Source organism: Corvus kubaryi, unplaced genomic scaffold (genome assembly GCF_017639235.1).
Source record: "Corvus kubaryi isolate FWS band 111438036 unplaced genomic scaffold, C.kubaryi_AGA036_p1.0 split1-37296, whole genome shotgun sequence".
In the NCBI taxonomy this organism is placed as follows: Eukaryota; Metazoa; Chordata; class Aves; order Passeriformes; family Corvidae; genus Corvus; species Corvus kubaryi.
Window position 1 is genome coordinate 12,032,173 of NW_024582075.1, and position 22,636 is coordinate 12,054,808.

Sequence of the window (22,636 nt, forward strand, 5' to 3'; positions counted from 1 at the left end):
CTCAATAAAACTCTCATTTTTTAGTGGAACTAAAATCGTAGGCTCCTCTTGAGAGAGATGGCTGTTTCTTTGCAAGTTCTGACCTTCAGACTTTAGAAACTTCAAGAAGTACCATGCTAACTAGGAATTAACAAAAACAAACAAACAACGCACCAGTAAGCAATTCCACTAGCTTTTACTTCACTTCCACTTAAAATCTGCCAGCCTGACATTTTTTCATCTACATACAAAACCTTTTGTGACTTGAGTTTGGGGAAAAAGTCATCTTGATAATAAACAATAGCTTAAGTAACCTTCACCTAAAGAACAATCAAATAACTCAAATACCTAATTGATTCTTAGATAGGGAGACAGATGGCTGGTTGGCAACTTTTCCACTTGTTCACTTTTAGGATATATAGAAAACTCTGGGAAGCACAAAAGAAGCACAAAAACTTCTCAAGAACTATTTTAGGCAGAAAGCAAAGACCTAAGTCAACCTTCTGTATACTGTACATTATTTACATGAAGGTACATACAGAAAGGACAAACAATAAAACACTACTGTCAACTTTTTTGCCACCTTATCAGGTATCCTCCTGTTAACCTGTCTCACTCTGATTTCAGCTAATATGACAAAACTTTAAAGAAATGTTCTTCGAAAGGACAAACTAGCCATAGCAGCTTTTCCTTTCTCTCAATTTGAAGAAGTTGAATTTTATACCCGAATTCAGGTTACAGTAGGTTAGGAAAAACAACCAGTCTTTGAAAGTGAGAAGTGGCACTTTTCTTCAATGGATATGGTTTAAAGACTGGGGTGGGGGGAAAAAAAAAAAGAAAAAAAAAAGGCTAATAACACTTAGTTCAGCCTCTGTACAGGCGACCATTTTTCCAAAGAAGCAATCTGTGATTTAGATGTTACATTTCTAGCATCTAATACAGGTTTTAAAGGCAATGTTGGGCTAGCTCATTTTGATAAGGACTCTTTTTATTCTTTCAGATAGAGGAGACTAACATTGATAACATCTGCATACAACACATCTTTAATACTGTAAAATTCCTTGTTTATTACTAAAAAACATGTACAAAAAGATGCTGATTCAACTCCCAAATTAAAGGCTGAGAGGCAGCCAACACTCCCAGCACCCCTGGATGCAGTTCATCTCAGGCTGTCCCAATGGACGTGTACTAGTCAAGTTCCCTCAGGTATCTTCTAACACATCCATTCTTAGTACTTCACACTGAAGTCTCTCTCTAGGCACAAACTTTTGGGGACGTCTTGGAGAAGACTGAGGGAAAGACAACATTTAGTACCTCTGCTGTACCTATTACCTTTTGTAATTATAATTGTTACATTTCAGCAGCAGATCCCCATTTTCCGTGTTCAGCTTTTCACTGATAAAGCAGTGCAAGAAACTCTGGTTTTACCAGTCATTATTTGCAACTCTAAACTGCAGGTAGGTTACCGCCACCCTTCCAGACAATGTTTCTCAACTCCTCCTTTACAGATTTCACTGTTTCCACTTCTTGAATACTGTTTTCCACCTGCAGCCTACACTGGAGTCTAGTGGTGAATTCTGTTTCGCCAAGCTGATCTCCTCATGCATCCACTTTTTTTCCTGAATATCACAGTGGACCATACTTGGGCTTGGAGGAAGCTGTCTTTAAAGACATGATAGTTTTTCCTGAGCTCCTTACTCTTCAAGGCTGCTTCTCACAGGATTCCACCGACAAGTTCCCGGAACAGCTGAAGACTCTGCTTCTAATTCCAGGACTCTACTGTGCTACTTTCCTTCCATCATTGTCTCAAGGTCTTGGCCTTGACAACTTCATGGTCATTATAGCCAAGACTGCCACTGATTATTATTTTCTTAATCTGTTCTTCCTTGTTTGTAAACAGCAAATCCAACCGTGTGACAGCCCTGGCTGTCTCAGGCAACACCCATCCCCAGAAGTACCCTCTGTCACACTCTAGACACCAGCTGAACCTGCTTGTAAAACCCCTCTGAAATACCAACTCTACTAATTCTCATCCCTACAATCACCCAGCTCTTTCACTCATCAATGTGCCTCATCAGCCACAAAGACAGAGACATAAAACTTATTCTGTGTTCATTGAAGGGATGGGTAACAGATTTTCAATAATTTGTCCAATATTACAAGTATTACATTTGACAACTTAAAAATTATTTTATCAGTTTGGCGCACAGTAGATTTTTCTTTCCCAAGAATCAACAAATAATTTCTTCTCCTGGGAAACCTATAACGCTTTCATCATAACCAGTCCAAAGAAGTCAATTTGCAAGAACTTTACTTCCTGTGAGATCTGAATTAAGCTCTTTCAAAAGAGTTTCCATCACCATAACAATCAGAAGCATCACCAAAATTCCTAGTTCAGGAAAAAAGGGAATTTCTGGGTGACGTGTTAATTAGATAATTAAGGCAATGAATATACTTCGATAATGTAAAAGAACACAGCATTGTAAGTGTACGTTAGTCATGTAAACAAAAAGAATCCACTACCTAGGTGTGTATATAGGCAGCTGTTGAACACTAAGATAGCATGTTTGTGGCTCATTTCTTGGAGGAATTTAAAAAACACTAGCCAACTTCCACCAGGAAACAGGAAAAAGTATCATCTAAATAAGAGAAAATACTCTGTACCATGTATTCAGTTATTTCCTTTTTTTGCTTTACCATAAACTATCATAAACTTTTTAATATATTCTAAGCAATAATAAGACCCATTACAGAACAGAGATCTTTGGAGGCCAGGACACAGTGTATTTGGAACTACATGTTCTTCCAAAACAATGAAGATCAAGTCTACTGCAACAAGATTATAGGTAAATAAATTACAAATCAAGAAAAAAATTGTGGTAATACTTTTAAGCTTTTATTATTTTACACACATATATATTATCTGAAAGTACAGCATCTTCTATTTTTTAATGATTACATTTTAAGATGACTATTTGAAGTCAGATTCCTGCTTTGCAGCATCAATTTTTAAAAAGCTGTGGGTCTTAAGTGATAGAATGTAAATGAATGCAAGTCCCCACTGGTAGATTTGAATATATAACTTGCTATTTAAAGAAAATAACTTGTAGTGAAATGTCTGGAGAAGTTAATTCTCAAATAACATCTAGGAGTCCATTCCACTTCATACCTTTATTCTGGCATCATTGCCAGATGTTTCCCTATTACCGCAGGCCTGGTTCCTACGGTATATCACCGTGTCCCGCAGCCATAGGGAGGAGGAGGAGGAGAAGATCCAGCAGGCAGGAATTGTGCAGCAAGATTGATTTATTTAATTATTTTGCAAACTCTTTTATAGACTTTTTTCTTCATAGTCTAATTGGACAAAGGACCAGCCACCCCTTGGGGGTGATTGGCCAAAATCCTAAAACATCCATTATCAAAATATTTTCTACTATACCATAAACAAGACTTTCCAAGGTTGCAGGTGGCTTGGTTGTTTACATTCCCTGCTACCTCTTCTGTGAGAGAGGAAAGTCTCTCACGGACTTAGAAAAATAACAAGAAGATCCTCACTAACAGCATTTTTGTACCTACAATTCCCCCTTTTTGTTTTATAAGATAACAACCCTACTGTTAATCCTAAATAGAAATCTACATCAGTTATTAATTCTAAAAATGTCCTTAAGGCTTTAACTATCAGACTCCATAACAAGAAATTCAAAATTCAGTCTCTGCTTGTGGAAGGACCATCCCAGTCTCTGCTTGTAGAAGGACCATCTGCCTGATGGTTGACATCCTGGTCATCATCAGAAGAGTCATTAGGCTGATGATCTACATTCTGGTTGCCATTTGGATGGTTGGCGTTCTGGTCATCATTTGGAGGTTGCCTGTTCTGCCTCTGCTGCCATAGGTCAGGGCGAACGCATTTTGAAGGTAGCCACCGTATCCCAGTATCTGTGGAAACGCAAGCATACCCACGACCCCAAACGATAAGCTCATGAGGGCCTTCCCACTGGTTAGTGAGTAAATTCCGCACCCAGACTTTTGCCCGGGATAGCTGTCTGTCTGTCGCCTGCAGACTGCAATGAGAGAAAATGATTCAGAATAACAGGATTATTTGAATTTTGTGGTACTGTAAGGTGATTAATTGTATACAAAGCTTTTGCTAGTCGGCTCTGTGGGGTTTCTCCATGCATTCCCCTTTTCTGTTTGTCCAAAACACGCTTCAAGGTACCATGAGCGCGTTCGACAATGGCTTGGCCAATAGGAGAATGTGGGATACCAAAGGCATGGTCTACACCCCATAGGTGTAAAAACTGCCGCGTCTTCTCCGAGGCGTAGGCAGGACCATTATCGGTTTTCACAGAAGCTGGCACGCCCAGGACTGAGAAAGCCAATTTCCAATGGGCAATGACATCACGGCCCTTCTCTCCAGTGTGAGCAGTAGCCCACATAGCTGAGGAGAAAGTGTCAATAGACACGTGCACATATTTCAGCCGACCAAATTCTGGGATGTGAGTTACATCTGTCTGCCAAATCTGCAAGGCTTTTAGCCCTCTGGGGTTTACCCCCGCTGGCAAAGGCGCAGCGAGTCCGTGACAGTCAGCACAAGCGCTGACAATGTCGCGCGCCTCGGTTGGCGTTAAATGAAACTGCTTCTGCAGGGTATGTGTACTTTGATGGAAGAAACAGTGCGATGCCTTGGCTTGTGCAATTTTGTCAGGCTGAGGCCCTACCCACGCAGGGTTGGCCAGCATGTCAGCCCTGGCATTGCCTTCTGTTAGAAACCCTGGTAAACTGGTGTGGCTTCGAATGTGCAGAATGTAATACGGATGCACTCAAGCTTGAATCGCAGACCACAGGGTTTGCAACAGTGAAAACAGAGCCGCATTGTTCACCTCCTTCAGAAGTGAACAATCTAAGTGTTGGGTGATATCTGCTACATAAGCAGAGTCAGTAACCAAATTCAAAGGTTCCTATGAGAATCGTTGAAAAGCCATGGTAACAGCCCTTAATTCAACTAACTGAGCAGAGCCTGACTTCTGTTCCTTCAGCACCTGCCATTCCGATCCCTCCTTCCAGGTAACAATGGCTTTCCCAGTTTTCCCTGAACCATCCGTAAAGACGGTGGGTCCTTGCACCGGCACTCGGCTATTTCTCAGCTGCAAGGAAAGTACGGTCAGTTTTGCCAGCTGCAGTAATTTATGGCTGGGCAGATGGTAAGTGATCTGCCCTGAAAAGTTTTGCAGCGCGCTTTGCAAAGGAGCACTATGGATGAGGCTCCACTCAAAGTATTCCTTTGAGATCGGAATGACAATTACTGCAGGATCCACAGCCATCAGTTGCAAACACCGTTGATGGCATTTGATTATCAGAGAAGCGACCAATTCAAACACTGTGGTCACCGTCTTTTTGGCTGGTGAGGCAAAAAGACCCATTCTAGGATATGCAAAGGATCAGGCCATTGTGTATTCCACTGTCCAATGATACCTGCAGGATGGAGGTCTGGAATAGTAATGAAAACAGTGATAGCAATGGAGGGATCCACTCGATAAACCTGACGAGCGGAAACAGCCCGTTGGACCTCCTGCAGCGCTTGCCGCGCTTCCGGAGTCAACTCCCGAGGTGAATTCAGATCAGGGTCCCCTTTTAGTGTATTAAAAAGAGGGGAAAGCTGCTTTGCAGTTAGACCTAAATAAGGTCGTAACCAATTGATGACACCCAACAGCTTTTGAGCATCATTCAAGGTTTTAATCGAATCCAGGAATTGCACCTCTTGGCGTTGGATAGTTTGGTCCAAAATTTTCACTCCTAAATATTTCCAAGGAGGATGCTGTTGAACTTTCTCCGGAGCTACCTCTAATCCATAGGCATGCAGAGCAGCTGAGGCTGTATTCTCAGCAGCTCGTCCCGAGTGGATGCTGCCACCAGGATATCATCCATGTAATGGTAGCAGCGTGCATCAGGAAACTGCTTGTGAACTCCGGCTAAAGCTTGGGCGACATACCACTGACAGATAATTGGGCTGTTCCTCATCCCTTGAGGGAGGACCTTCCATTGGTATCTCTTAGCAGGTTCAGCATTGTTAATGGCAGGCACAGTAAAGGCAAATTTTGGTTTGTCATCAGGATGCAAAGGAATTGTGAAAAAACAATCCTTTAAATCAATGATCAGGATGTCCCACTCCGTAGGAATCATGGTGGGAGAGGGCATGCCAGGCTGCAATGCCCCCATACCTTCCATTACTGCATTAACTTTCCGGAGGTCCTGCAATAACCTCCATTTCCCTGATTTCTTCTTAATTACGAAAACAGGAGTGTTCCAGGGGCTAGTAGAAGGTTCAATGTGCCCCTGTTGTAACTGTTCCTGAACCAACTGATGAAGGGCGTCTAACTTCCCTTTTGGTAGGGGCCACTGCGGCTCAAAGACTGGTGTGTCAGTCAACCACCGCAAAGGCAGTGTAGGATGCTGTGCGCCCCCACGCACAGTGACCCCCACTAAAAATTTGTCCCAATCCGTACGCCCCAAGCTGCCAACACATCCCGCCCCCAAAGGTTAAGGGAAGTGGTAGTAACATAAGGCCTAATTGTAGCTGTGTGCCCCTCTGGGTCCCTCACCATCACAGGCTGTTCGCTTAAATAGCTCTGTGTGGATCCTCCTAATCCTGCGATGGCCGATCCCACCGGGGCTAAAGGCCATGAGGGAGGCCATGCAGAGAAGGAGATGATAGTTACATCAGCACCCGTATCAATCAAACCTCGAAGCTGAGTCCAGGGTGGATGGGCGTTCGGCAGGACCAGGGTACAGGTCATCTGTGGCCTTTGGTCAGAGATGTCTGCAGTCCAGAAGGCCTGCGGAAGTCCCGTAGATCCACTGCCGTTATCTTCGTGAGTTTGTTGCTCTATCCTGGGGACACAAGACTTAAAAGGCACTAATTTAGCAAGGCAGGTCTTTTCAGGAATAGTTACAGGGGGTTTTTGCGTGGAGACCATAGCACAGATCTGACCTTTAAAGTCAGTGTCAATAACTCCTGAGTGCACTAAGATTCCTTGATGGGCAACGTCAGGTTTTCCCACCAGCATCGCACTGGATCCCTGGGCTAAGGGTCCATATGCGTCCAAGGGAACCTTATAAACACCGCTAGAGTCTAAGACAACTGCAGCTGAGGTATGGACGTCAAAACCGTCTGATCCCTGGGTGCTGTCTCTAGGGTGGCTGGGTAGGCCTGTGCCTGTACCTGTGCCACTCTCTGGGGGAGCGACTGCATCGGAGAGCAATTCCCCCTCCTTGCACCCCGGCGGAAGTTTCCCGACAAAGGCTGACCATTGGCATGAGTCCGGGATCTACAGTAGCCCGTGCAATGCCCTGGCCTGCCACACCTCTTGCACTGGGGGATTGCTGTGTTCTCTTTTTGGCTCGGCTTAGGCTGCTTCCTTTTTTTCACCTGTTTTGGTTGCTTTGGTTCACGACCAGAAGATGCGTGAACAGGCTGCAGGAACGCAGCCAAAGCAGACCTTCTCTGGTTCCCAGATCCCACCTTAGTGCAGGCTTTGACCATGTCTGTTACCTCAGGATCCCCTGGTAAGGCATCTATGATTTTTCTGCACTCCTCGTTTGTGTTATCTCTCACTAACTGCCTTAACAACAACTGTCTTAACCCGTCATCCTCAACCTGCTTCTCGAGAGAAGCAGCAACTTTCTCTACAAAAGAAAGGAATGACTCTGATTTCCCTTGAACTATTTCAGTATATCGCTTTCTGGGTGCTGACAACTCTATGGTTTTCAACAGGGCAGCCATGCTGACCTGTTGAGCTTGCTGCAGGATGCTAGAGGGCAAGTTACCCTGTAGACTGGGATCAGAGAAGGGACCAGTCCCCATCAAAGCATCCACTCCTGCTGTCTGTCTAGGATCAGCAGCAGGGAGCTGCAAATTTGCTAATGCAGTCTTGTTGGCCAGCTTTCTCCAGGCTTTCTCAAAAACTGTAAATTGTACAGGTTGAAATAGAATTTGACCTAAGTGTCTGATATCAAATGGAGAAAGCAAATCTGTATTTATCACCCTTATTATTTGCATAACCTCAGCAGAACCTAGCCCATATTGTGCCACCTTGGATTGGAGGTCCTGGGCAACTTTCCAAGCAATTACCTCATGCTTGTCATGCTCTCCTGAATCTGGGAGAGCCTTATACACTGGGAAAGCTCGGATCGCTTTTGGGGAACCAGTACCATCCTGAACGTCGGGCACAGCCTGCGGATGGAGTGTAACAGCTCCCCAGTCACCCCCAGAATCCTCAGATCTATTTGGCATTCCAAGGATTTCTAATAACCTCCAGTCACCCTCCCCCAATGCTTGCATCTTAAGAGACTCTAGGAAGCGATTATGATGCGTCGGACGCACTGTTACCGTGCAGTCCGGAAAGGTCCAGGGGCGAGGCCGGCGCAGCCTTTTTCTTCGCCGCGCGGCTACAACCGCCTGACGACCTGGGGCCAGAACCTCATCTGCCTCACTGCCTGACGAGGAATCATCAGGCAAAGGCAACTTTGGGGTGCTGGGAGGGAACAGAAATGTACGGGAAGGAGGGGCACTTTGGCTAAGTTCGCCAGAGCCAGAACAGACAGGACAGACTGCAGCTGGCTGCGCGGCAGTTTTTACAGCAGTCTCTTTACGGGAGGCCGTCTCGGCCAGATCCGACCGAGCCGGTACTGAAGCTGCAGCCGACTCTGGAGCTACGGCTGCACTCGGTGCCGCGCTCGTCTCCCGCACAGCAGCCACGTTCGGTGCGGTTGCCGCTTCCACTGCTGTTTCGCGCTCCCCGGGCGCGCTCGGCGCCGCCGTCTCTGGCCGGCGCTCAGCAGCCGCTGCCACTTTCAGGTTTTCCCGCGGCAGCGCTGTTCCCGGTTTCGCCGCCGGCCGCGCCGTTTCTCAGCTCAGAGCCGCGGCTCCCGCTTCTGGCAGGGGGGGCGGGGTGGGCGTGGGCGGCGCGGACAGCATGGCCAGCGCTGGCGCCGCTTGCAGCGCGGGCTTGGGCATTCGCCGCTCTAACAGGCTGAGCAAGTCCTCCATCCTTCGGGATAGGTTTCGTAGCTCTGTCAGAAAGGGCAAATGCTGCATAAAAAGGTCCATGGTTCGGTTCTGCGACTGCGCAGAACAGTCCAGCGCCAGGGAGGGCAGCGGACCATAGCCAGGCAGTCCCAGGGGAGGCACGCCCGGCGCAACGCCCGCTAAGTTAGATCCAGGTGCATAGGGAAGTAAACTAGGAGGCTCTCTGGGTGTCCAAGTTGCTAAGCCGCTGATCTGCAGCCCTGGATAAGCTGTGGCTGCCGTCCAGCCAAACAGCAAGGCAGGCTGCGCGCCCTGCCTCTGCCCTGACCCCCCCGCCTCTGGCGGCGCGGGGTTCCTGGGGGCTGCGGAGTTCTGCGACTGTGCAGGGTGAGCCGGCGCAGGCTCTGCCTGTGGAGCCGGGGGGGTTATTCCAAATCCACCATCACTTGCCCCAGAAGCCCAGTCAGCGGGGCCCCCCTCGGACATTCCTCGGTCACTCATCACCGAGACAGGCGAGCCAGCCCTGCTATCACAGTCAAGGGCTGTCAGCAGAATAAATAACGACCTCCAGGTTTTGTATAATTCTAACGCTGCCGGCTCCCCAGTCGGGAGCACGTGTCGGACAGCAGAGCCGAGTTCCTGCCATAAGGAAAAGTCCAGGGCAGTATCTCTGTCCATGGAAATCCCTTTTAAAGTAGCCCAGTCTAATAATTCCCGAACTGAGTTTTCAGGAATGGAGGTGTGCAATATGCTAAACACACCCTTCCAGACCAGTACGACAGCATCGTTCTGTGAGCCGCTGTTCGCCATTTCTCAGTTCTGTCGGACCTCCCAGTCCCGGGGGGTAAAGGAACAGCGTACCTCTACAGGAATTCGGCTTGGCTCTCAGCAGCAGGACACGTCAGAGAGTGCAAATCACATCGGGCAGCACCAAATATTACTGCAGGCCTGGTTCCTACGGTATCACTGTGTCCCGCAGCCATAGGGAGGAGGAGGAGGAGAAGATCCAGCAGGCAGGAATTGTGCAGCAAGATTGATTTATTTAATTATTTTGCAAACTCTTTTATAGACTTTTTTCTTCATAGTCTAATTGGACAAAGGACCAGCCACCCCTTGGGGGTGATTGGCCAAAATCCTAAAACATCCATTATCAAAATATTTTCTACTATACCATAAACAAGACTTTTCAAGGTTGCAGGTGGCTTGGTTGTTTACACTCCCTGCTACCTCTTCTGTGAGAGAGAAAAGTCTCTCACGGACTTAGAAAAATAACAAGAAGATCCTCACTAACAGCATTTTTGTACCTACATTTCCCTTTTCCATTGTGCCTCCTGTTTCCTCAGTTTCTCCAGGTCACTTAGCAGGTCAGCACAGCATATATTTAATTCCTTATTTTCCTCCTCCAGGTTTTTTATAACCAGTCTGTTTTGCTCTTCCTTCTTTCGTGCACACTCCTCAGTGTCCTGTAGAACAGTACCACAAGGGCCGATAAACAAAAAAGTGAGAACTAATCAGCAAATATAAACTGTGCAGTTTTACCCTCACAGCAGCTTCTTCTATATTTGATGGCCAAGGTCACCTGTGTACTTTTATTGGCCTCCTTCATGCAGGTGGAAGGGTCATATTTTTTAGCTGGATGACAGCTTTGATGAGTACACATTTGCAAAGAGCCCATTAATTGATCAAGCTGCCTTTGATGCTGTCCCCAGCTATTTTTGAGACCCACACAGACATATCCTCCCAGACCTCAGCTTTATCAATTAATAATGCCAGTCCCATCAGAATCTAATTACAAGAAGCCACATCTTCACACTTCTACTTTCTTTGCTCCATTTCCATCATTAACTATTTATCTGAAAGTTACAAGCTTGGATTCTTGGCTTTAAAGCATCTTTCTCAGTTGGCATGTGAGAAAACGGTAAGGTATAGCAAGGCCTAAGGCAATTTTTTCTCCAAGCTTGTCACTTTCTGTGCCACAAAGGCTGACACTGCTTAAAGAAGTACTTCAAAGCTACAGTCTTACAAAACTATGTACAAGTCAATATACCTTAAGTTCTTGGCTTTTATCTTAAAATTTCCGGTTCAAGTTACCGAATTCATTCTTCAAACGGGTATTTTCCTCATCCACAGCACTTTTTCTCTGCATTAAGCTGTTTATCTCCTGCTGCTGTCCTGTGAGTCTCTATTTAAAAAAAAAAAATTTGTTCATAGACAAAAAGCAAATGGAGAAGAGCATGCATGTCCTGTGTTTTAGGCCTATGAAATGTAACTATCTGACATATGCAGTTTTCACAGCATTATTTTAATTCATTAGTACTTTAATCATACTCAAAGCTGAATGACTGTAAGACACAGTAATGCAAATGAGGAACCAAATATTCTGCTGCTACTGAACAAAGAAGCCTATAAATGCAGAACTGAATGGAAATTACTCAATGAAGCTTATACAAAAACAGTCATTTACAGAAGTTATATCTGTGTTTATGGATTAAGAATATATTAGAATACCATTTAACGTGCACTGCTAGCACATCAAAAATTAAACCAAAGAGCTGAATTCAAAATTCTCCACAACTTCCATATTTTGTGACAGTAAACAGAAATGACTATTAAGTGAGGCTACCAAAACGATTATGATACAAAATAGTTTTAAAGAGAATTAAGTCTGGCTGAATTTAGAGCTCAAGGAAAATAATACAACATTGCTCAACACATACTATAGGTCAGTTCACCCACAAACAGAAAAATCCCACTGCCATAAAACAAGAACTTCAAGTTTCTGTGATAATTTCATTTGATTCTCATGATACTTGCAATGCCATTAGAACTGTGTTTTTCTGAAGGAGTCTGCTTTAATTCCACAGTCTATTTTGTCTCATCTCTTTCTAAATCAAAAGGGCATTAATCTGTAATATTTTCCTAGCAGTGACACCATAACTGTGGTACAAAATTGATGAAACTTTCACGTCAGTACTGAAGTCTATCTGCTTCACTTTTAATACACAAGCTAAAATGAAATGTGTACAGAAATATGAAAAATTAACAACAAAACAATAATCCTCTGGATTATTCTACAATACATCTGATAATACATGTAAGAGTTTTCACTGTCTAAAGCTTACATCTGGTTCATAAGTATGTCAGACATAAAAAAGAAGGAAAACGTGCTGAGTAAAAAACACGCAAAACAGTACATTTGAAGTCGCATTTTCACCATTCAAAAGACAAAACATTTGCTCTTTGGATATATTATTACACTTGCAGAAATAAACTACTGCTGGCAGAGATGATTTAGTTGAATCTTTAAAAAGGTATGTATCCACATTACTATGGAAAGCATCAGTAATTTTGTTTGTTACCCTCCCACTCCCTGGTCCTCATGGAATTAGAGTAAGCGGCTCCTTTGAGTCTTCCTTCTAGCTCATTACTACTTAACATTTATCAAAAGTCTGTACTTGGAGACATCCTTAAAACATCATTAAAAATCTCACCTGTCTGAAAGAGACTATTGGCTCTGACCTAAAAATTCACAAACACACATTTTCATAAAAGCTCCAGCTCTTTAAGGCATCTAATTCCTGAGAACACAGGTACATCATATTAGTACCTAGTTTCATTATACACTGTGCAGAAACTGGTAAGCATATGTGTATTTGTGAAGCAAAATCAGATATATTTGGGTTCTGTTTTGAATGGGATGTTTTCCAGCAATTTAGAGAATGAACAGAGACACGATGGTACAAAAGTGCAACTAGATATTTCAAATGTTTGTTCTGTATTGCTCAGGATTAATTTTCAACTGAAATAAACTACTTACTGTGAATACCTTGCAGAATAGTCAGACGGGTTATCCTGAATCAGACTTGCACACTAATTACTTATCTCCACAACTGACTGACTTAGCACTTTGAATCAATCAAAAGGCAAATATACCACATCGATCACTAAGCAGCAAACTCACCTGAGTAGTCTACAAAGTCATCTACTGCAGCAGTAGTGAAACATTACCTAGGTAAGTTACACTTGCATGGAAAAAAAAATGTTATGTTTCAAAGCATTTTTTTGGGGCATCACTTTGCATGCTCTTATCTTTTCCTCTAAATGAATTGAACTTTTACTCACATATCTGCTTATTTCATGCACTTATAAAGAAGAGAAAAAACCAGAAGTATTACAAAGGAGCCATAACTGGGTAGAAATAAGGGTCATAAAAAGGAATTTCTGAGATACAGACAATTAAGTAAACTATCATCTGCCTTTTCCTGTGCAGCTGTTTTTGTACTTTGCTTCCTCAACCTATATATTACTTCATATAATAGGAGAGTAAAGATTGATTTCTTACAGCAGAGAACACAAGCAGTGTTCCTAAAAGACTACCCTATTCTGGTAGGCAAGGGAAACAGCAGAGAAAAAAAAGATACCAAATCAACACATGGGGCAACTTCTGACATGAGGTTATTTTGACAGATTTCACCAGGTAAAACACCCATCAGGAATTCATCTATTCCCATAGTATCTACTGATTTTTGTCTAGATACTATATAGACAGTCTGACACTACACAAGAACAATCTCAACTTGCACTTTGAGTTGACTCAGTCATCCTTGTTTGAATACAATAGGGCAAAAGCAGTGTTTGACAGCTTGGAGGTCAAGAACCATAAAAAACCCTAATGTAACTAAGACATTTAAAGTACACTTTGACAAACTTCCAAGAAAGAAACCTATTCTAAAATGAATTTGTTCTAATCAAAACCAAAAGAATCTGATTTTACCCTTCTGTTTAGGTGGGAAGAATCAAAGAGTATCCCCTGTATACTGCTGGAGCCCAGAGTGCTCCAGGCAACAGTACACAGAAAGAAACACTGTGACCTGGTGGAACAGACCTTTTGACGCTCAGAGGACTGTCATTCCAGAATTCATTTTCATCCTTTCCCATGGCATCTCTTTACCTACAGTACAATTTTTTTGCTTCCATAATACAGCTACACTGTTTACTACCAAATACTATTTCTTTTTTAAATACCTTCATATTAATCTGAAGAGGAAGCAAAATCACATACTAAGTCAAACTGAGAAAATCTGCTATGAAAACAACAGATCAAAACCAAAAGGACACAATAGCCTTTTTTGTCCTAAATCTGAACACATAAGTCTTTTCACAGCAGTAGGATGTCAAAATTATCTTCATGTGAATAGCCAAAAAAAAAAAAAAAAGGTTTTAAATTAAAACCTCATTTTTACCCATTTGTGAATTTTCACTGTGGAGACAGTGAAAGGGGTGACAAAAGCAAACCTTTAATTCCAGGAGTCTGATTCAAAAAAAAAAGTGAGTTAGGACACAATTACCAGAAGTTACATACTGTTTGATATTGCAGATATCATCACTGAAATTCCAGTCTTTAGCGAAATATTTTTTAATCTACTACATAAAAAGCGTGTAGAAAGAACTACGAAACAACAGCTGTACATGTTATTAGTACATTAAGTGCATTCCAAATTTTCTTATTTTGGCGGTTGAGGCAAAAATGCGGGAAACCAGCTCCTAACCCTGCATTTTGAAATCAGATCAGACTCCACTACTAAATCAGTATTGCATAGCTACCTCTATACAGGTTCATAAAATGTAAGTAAGAGTGGATTTTATTTCATCTGAAGCAGTTAACCAAAACTGGAGTAAAAACTATCTAGCAGAAATGCAAAACTGACATATCCTTCAATGTTGCTGCTAATACAGAAATGCACCAACACACTGGGTGTTGAAGCACTTCATGAAAAAATTCTGTGCACAACAATATTAATGGAGTCCATCTATGAATGCAACAAAGGGGCATGCATTTGATTTTTACTACCAAAAGGATCAGGGTAACAAATATTAAATTCTGTGCTTTCTTCATTGCATTCTTTATCAGAAGCTTTTAGTGTGCAGTAGTCCACTTCTAATACAGCACATGGAAAAATATTACTAAAGTTAAAATCCTGACATCTTATGCAGAAAAAAAATTAATTTAGTAATGAAATTATTTTATTAAATTTAAATGTGGGAATACCATTTCTTTTAAGGTTCTCCTCAGAATTTCTACTTCAACATTTTACGACATATTTTCTCCCTTTCATCATCTCTTTTTCCTCGCCAAGTAGTTGAGGTTGACTTACCACACTTTTAACCCCTCCTCTCCTTCCTGTTTTCAATTTCTAGCAGGAATTTATCAATAAGTATACACCATTAGAAATGTGCCAGTGACATTTTGTATCTTCCCTTGATTAAGCTTTCTTAAATTTCTCTCTATATTTTTTCAACTTTATTAATCCTCATGGTTCTTGAGCACTCATATGCACATTTAACAAAAAGCATTGCTAGTCATATTCTCATACAGTCCTCCAAAACAAAGGGAAAAAAACAAAACAAAACAAAAAACTAATAAAAGAAGTTCCCTTTCTTTCATCTCATGACTATTCATTAGATTCTTAAATTATTTTCAGATGTAGGACAAACAGAAGTTCAATGCAAATAGTTCATGAAAAGGTAACCATGTGCTGTGAGAGTCATCAGCTGCATTCTACAGTCTGTACAGTGTCCTTTCAGAGTCTGAATGACAGTAGCTAGTTATGATATAAAATATCAGTTATTTTTAAATCCATACTGCTCTAGAAGTAAAATGCCAACAGTGCTACCTGATTCTACCATAGGTTCCAGAGCATACCTGTATTCACAGCTAAGTATTCAACTTGAAACTTGTCTCCTAACAAGGATGAAAAAACAATGAAAAATAGCAGCTGACATATAATGGATTAAAATGTAACACATATAACAGTATTTTGAATGCATGTCCCATTTTTAATTCTTACTTTTCATTCCTAATCTTCTGCCAGAACAATCTTAAACAAATTAAAAAAGCAACCACAAATATAGAGTAATTTAAGTGGGGGAGTTCACTTGATTTTCGTAACACCAAAGTTTGTTCTTCCTCATCCAATCCCATGTTCTCCAGGATTCCCTGAGATAAAGCAATTTTAAAAATGGTTTCTGAGAAAAATTATTAACCTGCAAGCAGGTATGTATAAATCTGTTCCCAAAATGAATGAGAATTTTTGAATGCCTATTTCTATCAATTTAAGACATGAAATACAACATGGTAACTTAGAGATGTATACAAGGAAAAACATTCTTAAAACATTGTCCATTCAAATATGCTTTCCTACCATATACGTGCTGTTGGAAAAGGACAGGTCTGTTTTGCAGGCAGTAGAAAAGAAAATCAAGATTCTTTGAAGTTTTTTTAAGAGGATCAACTAAAATGGTTCTACAGAGAAGCAGACCAGAAATATGAGCAGCTGACTTCATCCTGCTCATCCTGCAGGTCGTGAATATGTATTTACTTCTCTACTATTAGTCAGCCTTGCTCCTGAATTCTCACCTGACCCATAGATTAAGGACGGGTCAAACAGCATAATCTATTATAAACACCATGTTCCCTATCGCCCTCTTTGGACTTGTCTGGCATGATTAATTTGCTATTTTCAGCAAAGTTTGCTATCTTAATCGAAACACCTGATAGAATTTTTCATTACCTGAACATGTGGTGGAAATAAACTGTGGCTTTATGCAACTCTAGCACCACACCTTCACCAGCAGCAATGGAACCATCTCTCACCAGCAACCTACTGAGTAAGTCACAGCCTGGAAAGAACTTTTTTATGATGTGCACCACCTCCTTTCCCCTCATGCTGCTCCTTACAACTCCACTGCAGCACATTCTTTCTTGTTCACTAAAACAAAGCTTTACTGATATTTTCCACAATATCTTACAATCCTTTGTATCCCTTTCTCTCAGTTCCTTCTGCTGCAAGCAAGCACTGCCAGCAACTGCATTTTTGCGTTGACAAGGAAGCCAAATACTGCTTCTGGCACATGTAGTTTTCCACAACAGGCTTTCCATCTCTGAAACAAGGAACACAGAAGCTCCTTGCCCTGCAAAGGCAAAAAATTTAGGGACAGTTTTTTGCAAAAACACACCTCTAATTTGGAAATGAGACAGCATTTCGTCAAAATAGAAAACCTGCAGCTCCATAATAAATTCAGCATCAATACCAAGCAGTGTAGTGTGTATTGCAGCAATGCATCTGCTACACTTAAAAATTTACTGTCCATTTTACTCTACTGAGCTCTCAGGAAAACTGCAGCAAATACCGACAACATAATCTGACAGTCTTGCCACAGCTAGTGATTCTCTACACCAGGACAGACCAGATTTTCTATACAACCCATAACACAGTGCTGTACAGCAACACTGCCTAATAAATTTATTCTCTGTTCTTTCCTCTCAGCAGCTCTACTTTGAAACAGCAGCAGCACAGCCTTCTAGGTCAGAAAACAAAAAATCCAAAGGATCTTTCTATCCTCTATTTTCTCTACTAATTTCCAATCAAATCCAATACCCTGCTAAATGAGCTTTTCTCTTATTTTCATTGAAGAGCACAATCTTAACGGAACTAGGTTTAGATTATTTTTTCTACGCTTTCCTTTCCAGCAAGGCTTAAACAAGGTGCTCAGAGTGAGCTAGCCTCTGCCTCTGGAAGAGAGCAGGACGATCTGAGATCTGCAGGAATCAATACCTACTAGCATCTATGCCTGACACAGCAGTATTTCATTACACTCATATACATCAATGCTGCCAGATCAGGTGTAGTAAATAAAGAACAGCTGTTGCTGTGATCAACTCTTCTGACAAGCTCCTTCTGAAGTATTGTCAGCAGATTCGTGAGGCCACAATCTAATCTCACAGGGCTCTACCTGCTTCTTTCTGGTACTTGATCCTTAAAGCATAACCATTTTCTTGAATTTCAGGAAATCTGCCTGTATTCAAGAAGCCATGATATATGAAAAGCTTCCTCATCAAACGTCCTTAAACAGGGAATAAAATCCAACCCCTTAAAAGCCTACTGACCTTAGAACTGAAAGAAAAAAACAAAACAAAACAAAAAAAGCATCACTACAATGACCAACTAATATACTAAAAACAGTGAAGAAGTTAATCTCTTACACAGTAAAAGTAGATTCCAATGGCTACAGAAACCATTTTCAGCTCAAATAAAAAGCTACTCTGTTGTAACTCTCACTGGCTACATGATAACTGTTCTTACCAGGCTGTAAAGAAATTTCCCGACTAGACACTAACACAGGAGGATGAATGAGATCATAAAGACCACATCTCTCTCTTCTTTCTAGGCTTGACTACTGAGTTCTGCTCAATATTCAAGAAATCATGCATTTCAAACTAGTGTACTTGGCAGAGGACAAGAGATACCACATTCCTTTACTTACTGTACATTTTTCTGTCTAATCCAAGTGCAGGTACCATTTCAGGCTGTCTCTGTAGAAACACCACTAAGAATATGAAGGCTGAGTAAGCCTAAGACCCAGAAGCTTTAGCCAACTTCAAGAACGGCCGCTCATGTGAGTTATTAAAGAGGTAAAGCATAGATTTACAACACAGCTGTATAAGTACCCAATATAGCTTTTTTTCTGCAGAGTTAAGTAGGAAGAAGTTAAGTTTAAAAACTATTTACTCGAAATGAAGTAAGCTACCTCACAGAAACATATTTTCAACTGGTAGAAAAAGCATTCCTACTGGGAATTCTTACAAAAATACTAATGAGCTGTAAAGGTACACTGTAACTTAGAGCTTATTAATTGCTGCAGTCAAAAAAGCCCACAGGTATTAGCCATAGTCATCATACTACCTACCTCAGGTAGCGTTCTATCAGTAAACCAAAATCAGCAATTTTCAACTGTTTGTGTATTTTTCTTCCCATCTTTCTCACTGAGATCAGCTCCTTAACAAGGTTTCCTTCCTTAATTTTATGAGAAAACTAACTAGAAGATGTCAAGCAGAAAGGTAAAAAGACATATGATAATTCACTGATGCAGTTCAAAGGTGCTACATAGAACACGTTTCACCACTGAAGGCTGATCCCTTTTCCAACGTACAACTTGAGTCACTGTTTTTTAAAGAAAAAAAATTTGTGTTAGTGTCCCCTTCAACACGCTTTGTCTGCAGTATCCATAAATCTTATTTACCAAACTTTTTTTGCAAAACGTTTATAAAATTCACATAATCTCAACACTGCTGACACATTCACCTGAACTTCTTATTACCAAAATTATCGTCATGTCCCTCATTACACAAGAATAATCAAGCTTACATGCTACTGAAAATAAAGTATTTAGATGGTAATAATGTCTGCATACATTTGTCTTAATTTAATAAAAGTATTTTATTACAAAGAAAAATATAATCAGGTGAAGGTACAAAAGTCAAGAAAAATTTATCAGTGTTAATTAATGCCTGAAGGTAGAATTATGCTTCTTTCAATTGGATGCATTAAAGGGGCTTTAATACAGATTTGCACAGCAAGCTGAAGATTTTCAAGAGCAGATAATGAGGCAAGCTAGTACTATTTTAACCCCTCTAGAGTATAATCAGTTGATAAGGTTTTGAAACGTTACAAGGTCTAGGACAAAAAGATTAGCTTTAGTTCCTCCAGATCAAAATTGAAACCTAATTAATTAACAATGTTATAAGAAAAGGTTTACTGCTATTTTTACATGCCTTTAATGTCATCTTCTAAAGAAAACAGGTTAAGATATTTTAATTTATCTATTGCGTAAATGGCAGAAGAATATTCCCTGCTCCAACATTATCTGCTAAACTAATTGTTTGAATTTGAAAATTTCAAACATTCCTCCAAAAACCTCACCTTACTTTTTAAGGAAAAAACAGCATCAGTGATCTACTTGAGATACACACAATTATTATAAATCAAATACAACAGGTTAAAAATAAAAAAGAGAATTAAAAGATTTCTGCAGTAAGTTATCTATCAGTCTTCAGAAGAAGAAGAATTAAAATTCTAAGAGAGCGTCCTAGCCACTTAAACATAGCAGTTAGAAATTGTTTTCCTTGAAACAAACAGAGAAGTGATGCATGTATGTCAGGGATACATAACTGCTGAAAAAAAGTTTTGAGACACTGCATAAAACAAAAATAACAGTAAAAAATAACCTAGACGCTAATCTCAAAGGAGTAAGATTTTTATCACACAGCATTTAGAAGAAACATATCTATATGCAAGATGAGGCCCAGTTGTGACTATCAGGACCAAAAGTTACCAATAAACCAATAAAAAAAAAAGAAAAAAAAAAAAAGGGGAAAAGTAAAAGTACAATGGAAAACTCAAATATAATACATTCTGTACTGAATTTATGTGGAATAATAGACAAGAATAATCTTAATCTTAAGTGCTTTAACAAATTTATTTGAAACTTTGAATGGTACATCTTTAAATGTTCCACACTAATTCATACTTTAATGCATTAAAACAATATGAAGTTCATGACCAAAAAGAAGTCTTATTCATAAAACTGAAGATTACAACACTGTAATTTAGGAAAGGTGAAAACCTGAAGTGTGGGGTATGCCCAGCCCCTGCCCTGGAGGGATCTCTGCTGAGATAAGAGATTTCACAATCGCCCAGCAGGACTCCCTGGAAAGGCAACCACTTCTTTGGTCATGGCGAGAAAAGACAGACCCACAATCCTTTAGGAGACTCTATGCAGATCCTCTGTAACCCATTTGCTTTCACCCACCCCTGTATCCCTATAAAAGCAAGCCCTCTGCCCCTGTGCAGAGAGAGAGTTCTCGTCCCTGGCTTTCCCCTTCGCCGGAGGGGACCCACAATAAAGCTACCTTCGTGCGGAACCAGCCACACGAGCCTCTCGTCTCTCTCTCTGGTCTGGTCTGGCCTGGAGGCTGCCCCGCAGAGCTGAGCTGGAATCACGAGCTGACAATCACTAAAGAGCTGACAGCTTCTGCAAGGGCCCTCCTGCCAGCAGCTGAGGGAAGACACCGGGCCTCGGGAAGGTGATTCCTTTTGGGACCATCTTCCCAGACTGGTCACCTCTTCCTGGGTCAGAGCCACTGACCCCATCACCAGCTGTCATGCTGAAGTTCTATTAAGTAAACAGAAGTTCAATGCATATACTCCATTCCAAAGATACTGGACAGCAGAAGTTTTGAATAATGATGATTTCCACTTTTATTTTAACCCTAAAGCCGCAATGAGTATCAATTCTCACGAGTATCTGAGCACTCTTCTTCCCTGTTAGTTATACAAATGTGATTAAAGACCATATTATTTCTCAATCATAAGTCTCCAAATTTATTATTTTACTTGATTTTCAGTAGTATCTATTAAAATAGAAACCACTCTGATACTAATCTCATTACAAATTAATTTCATTTAGCTTTCAGTAAGAACTAACTAGATGGATCTATCTCACTGTAGTGGTTTGGTCCAAAATACTCATTACTGTTTATCTTCTGTGAGATAAGAATTAGGAGAAACGCAAAGCAGGCACCAATCTTGAAAGAATATAAAGAAGTTTATTAATAGACCTAAAAGAAGAAAAAAAAAAAAAAATCATACCACACCTTCAGAATTCTTCTCCTCCCCCCACCTTCCTCCCTTCTCCCACTGACAATGTAAAAAGACAACCCTTGAGATGTTCAGTCTGTTTACCACTTCCATAACCTTGTTCAGTCAATTTAGGAAGAGGAGTCTCTCTTGCCCATGCTATGAACACATATCACAACGAGACAGCCGCCCAGGTTGGTTCTCTGCTTGCATGTGAGAGTCCCCTCCCACGACTTGCAGCTTTTCCCACAACTGATTTCGAGGGTCCACTCTTGAAATTACTGGGGTGAAATTTTAAGGTTGAGCCGTTCAGAAATAAAAGTTCTCTTCACCCATCTCTGGGAGCATTTAATCTCTAAGAATAGAGGCCCTTCTCCTTCCCTGGGAGCAAAGGGTCCTCCTCATCTTCATCTTTAGGACTATCTCTGGGAGCATCTCTAGGAACTGAGGTCTTCTCCTTTTTCATTTGGAGCAGAAGTCCTCATCACTTCCATCTCTCCCTGTTCAAATTTCTCATTAAATTACAGCTGCATCAGCATCTGCCTATCTCAGCACAGGTGCTTTTGCTCACAAGTACAAGTTGAATGCTCCACCCCCCCGCCTTCATGAAATTACAATGGGTACTCTGATATATCATAGCTTTACAACAGAATTTCAGCTTTAAGCATCTCCTCTTTCTTCTCCCTCAGGTTTTCAGCTCTTCACAGCACTAAAAGGGTTAATCTCACCTCGGCCTTGCAGCTGGAATGTGGCTTATCGAAGTGGAGAGGGGGGAGAGCCGAGCCGCTCCGGCTGCCCACGGCAGGGCTGTGGGGGGGGGGTTCCACGGGTGGAACAGGTCCATCGGCTCCAGGATGGCCGTGGCCTGGCCCGAGCAGGGCCTGGCTGGGCCCGCTGGCCCCTGCACGGGCCCCGCAGCCACCTGTGCCAGCGCCGGAAACAAGAGAGAGAGCTGGGGGGGGGTTTGTCTGTTCTTAAGTGGGGATCACAGAGGTGGTCACAATTTTAAGTGGCTTAAAGAATTGTCCATATTCAAACTGGCCAGCTGATAGGTTCTATCAGGTCACAGAGGAGCTGTAAGCACTCCTTTGCAAGTCTTTCCAGGACTACGCTTGCTAACCCATGACACTCACCTAGACTGTGGAGAATATACTGT

General features: G+C 41.6%; 1 protein-coding gene across 1 annotated transcript in view; it reads right to left on the minus strand.

Moving 5' to 3' along the window:
* CNTLN (centlein) overlaps window positions 1–22,636 on the minus strand; it is a 179,762-nt gene that overhangs the window by 142,138 nt on the left and 14,988 nt on the right. The window contains 3 exon segments of the mRNA XM_042013181.1: window positions 3,149–3,179; window positions 10,313–10,467; window positions 11,052–11,186. Coding sequence (XP_041869115.1) covers window positions 3,149–3,179; window positions 10,313–10,467; window positions 11,052–11,186 — 321 coding nt within the window.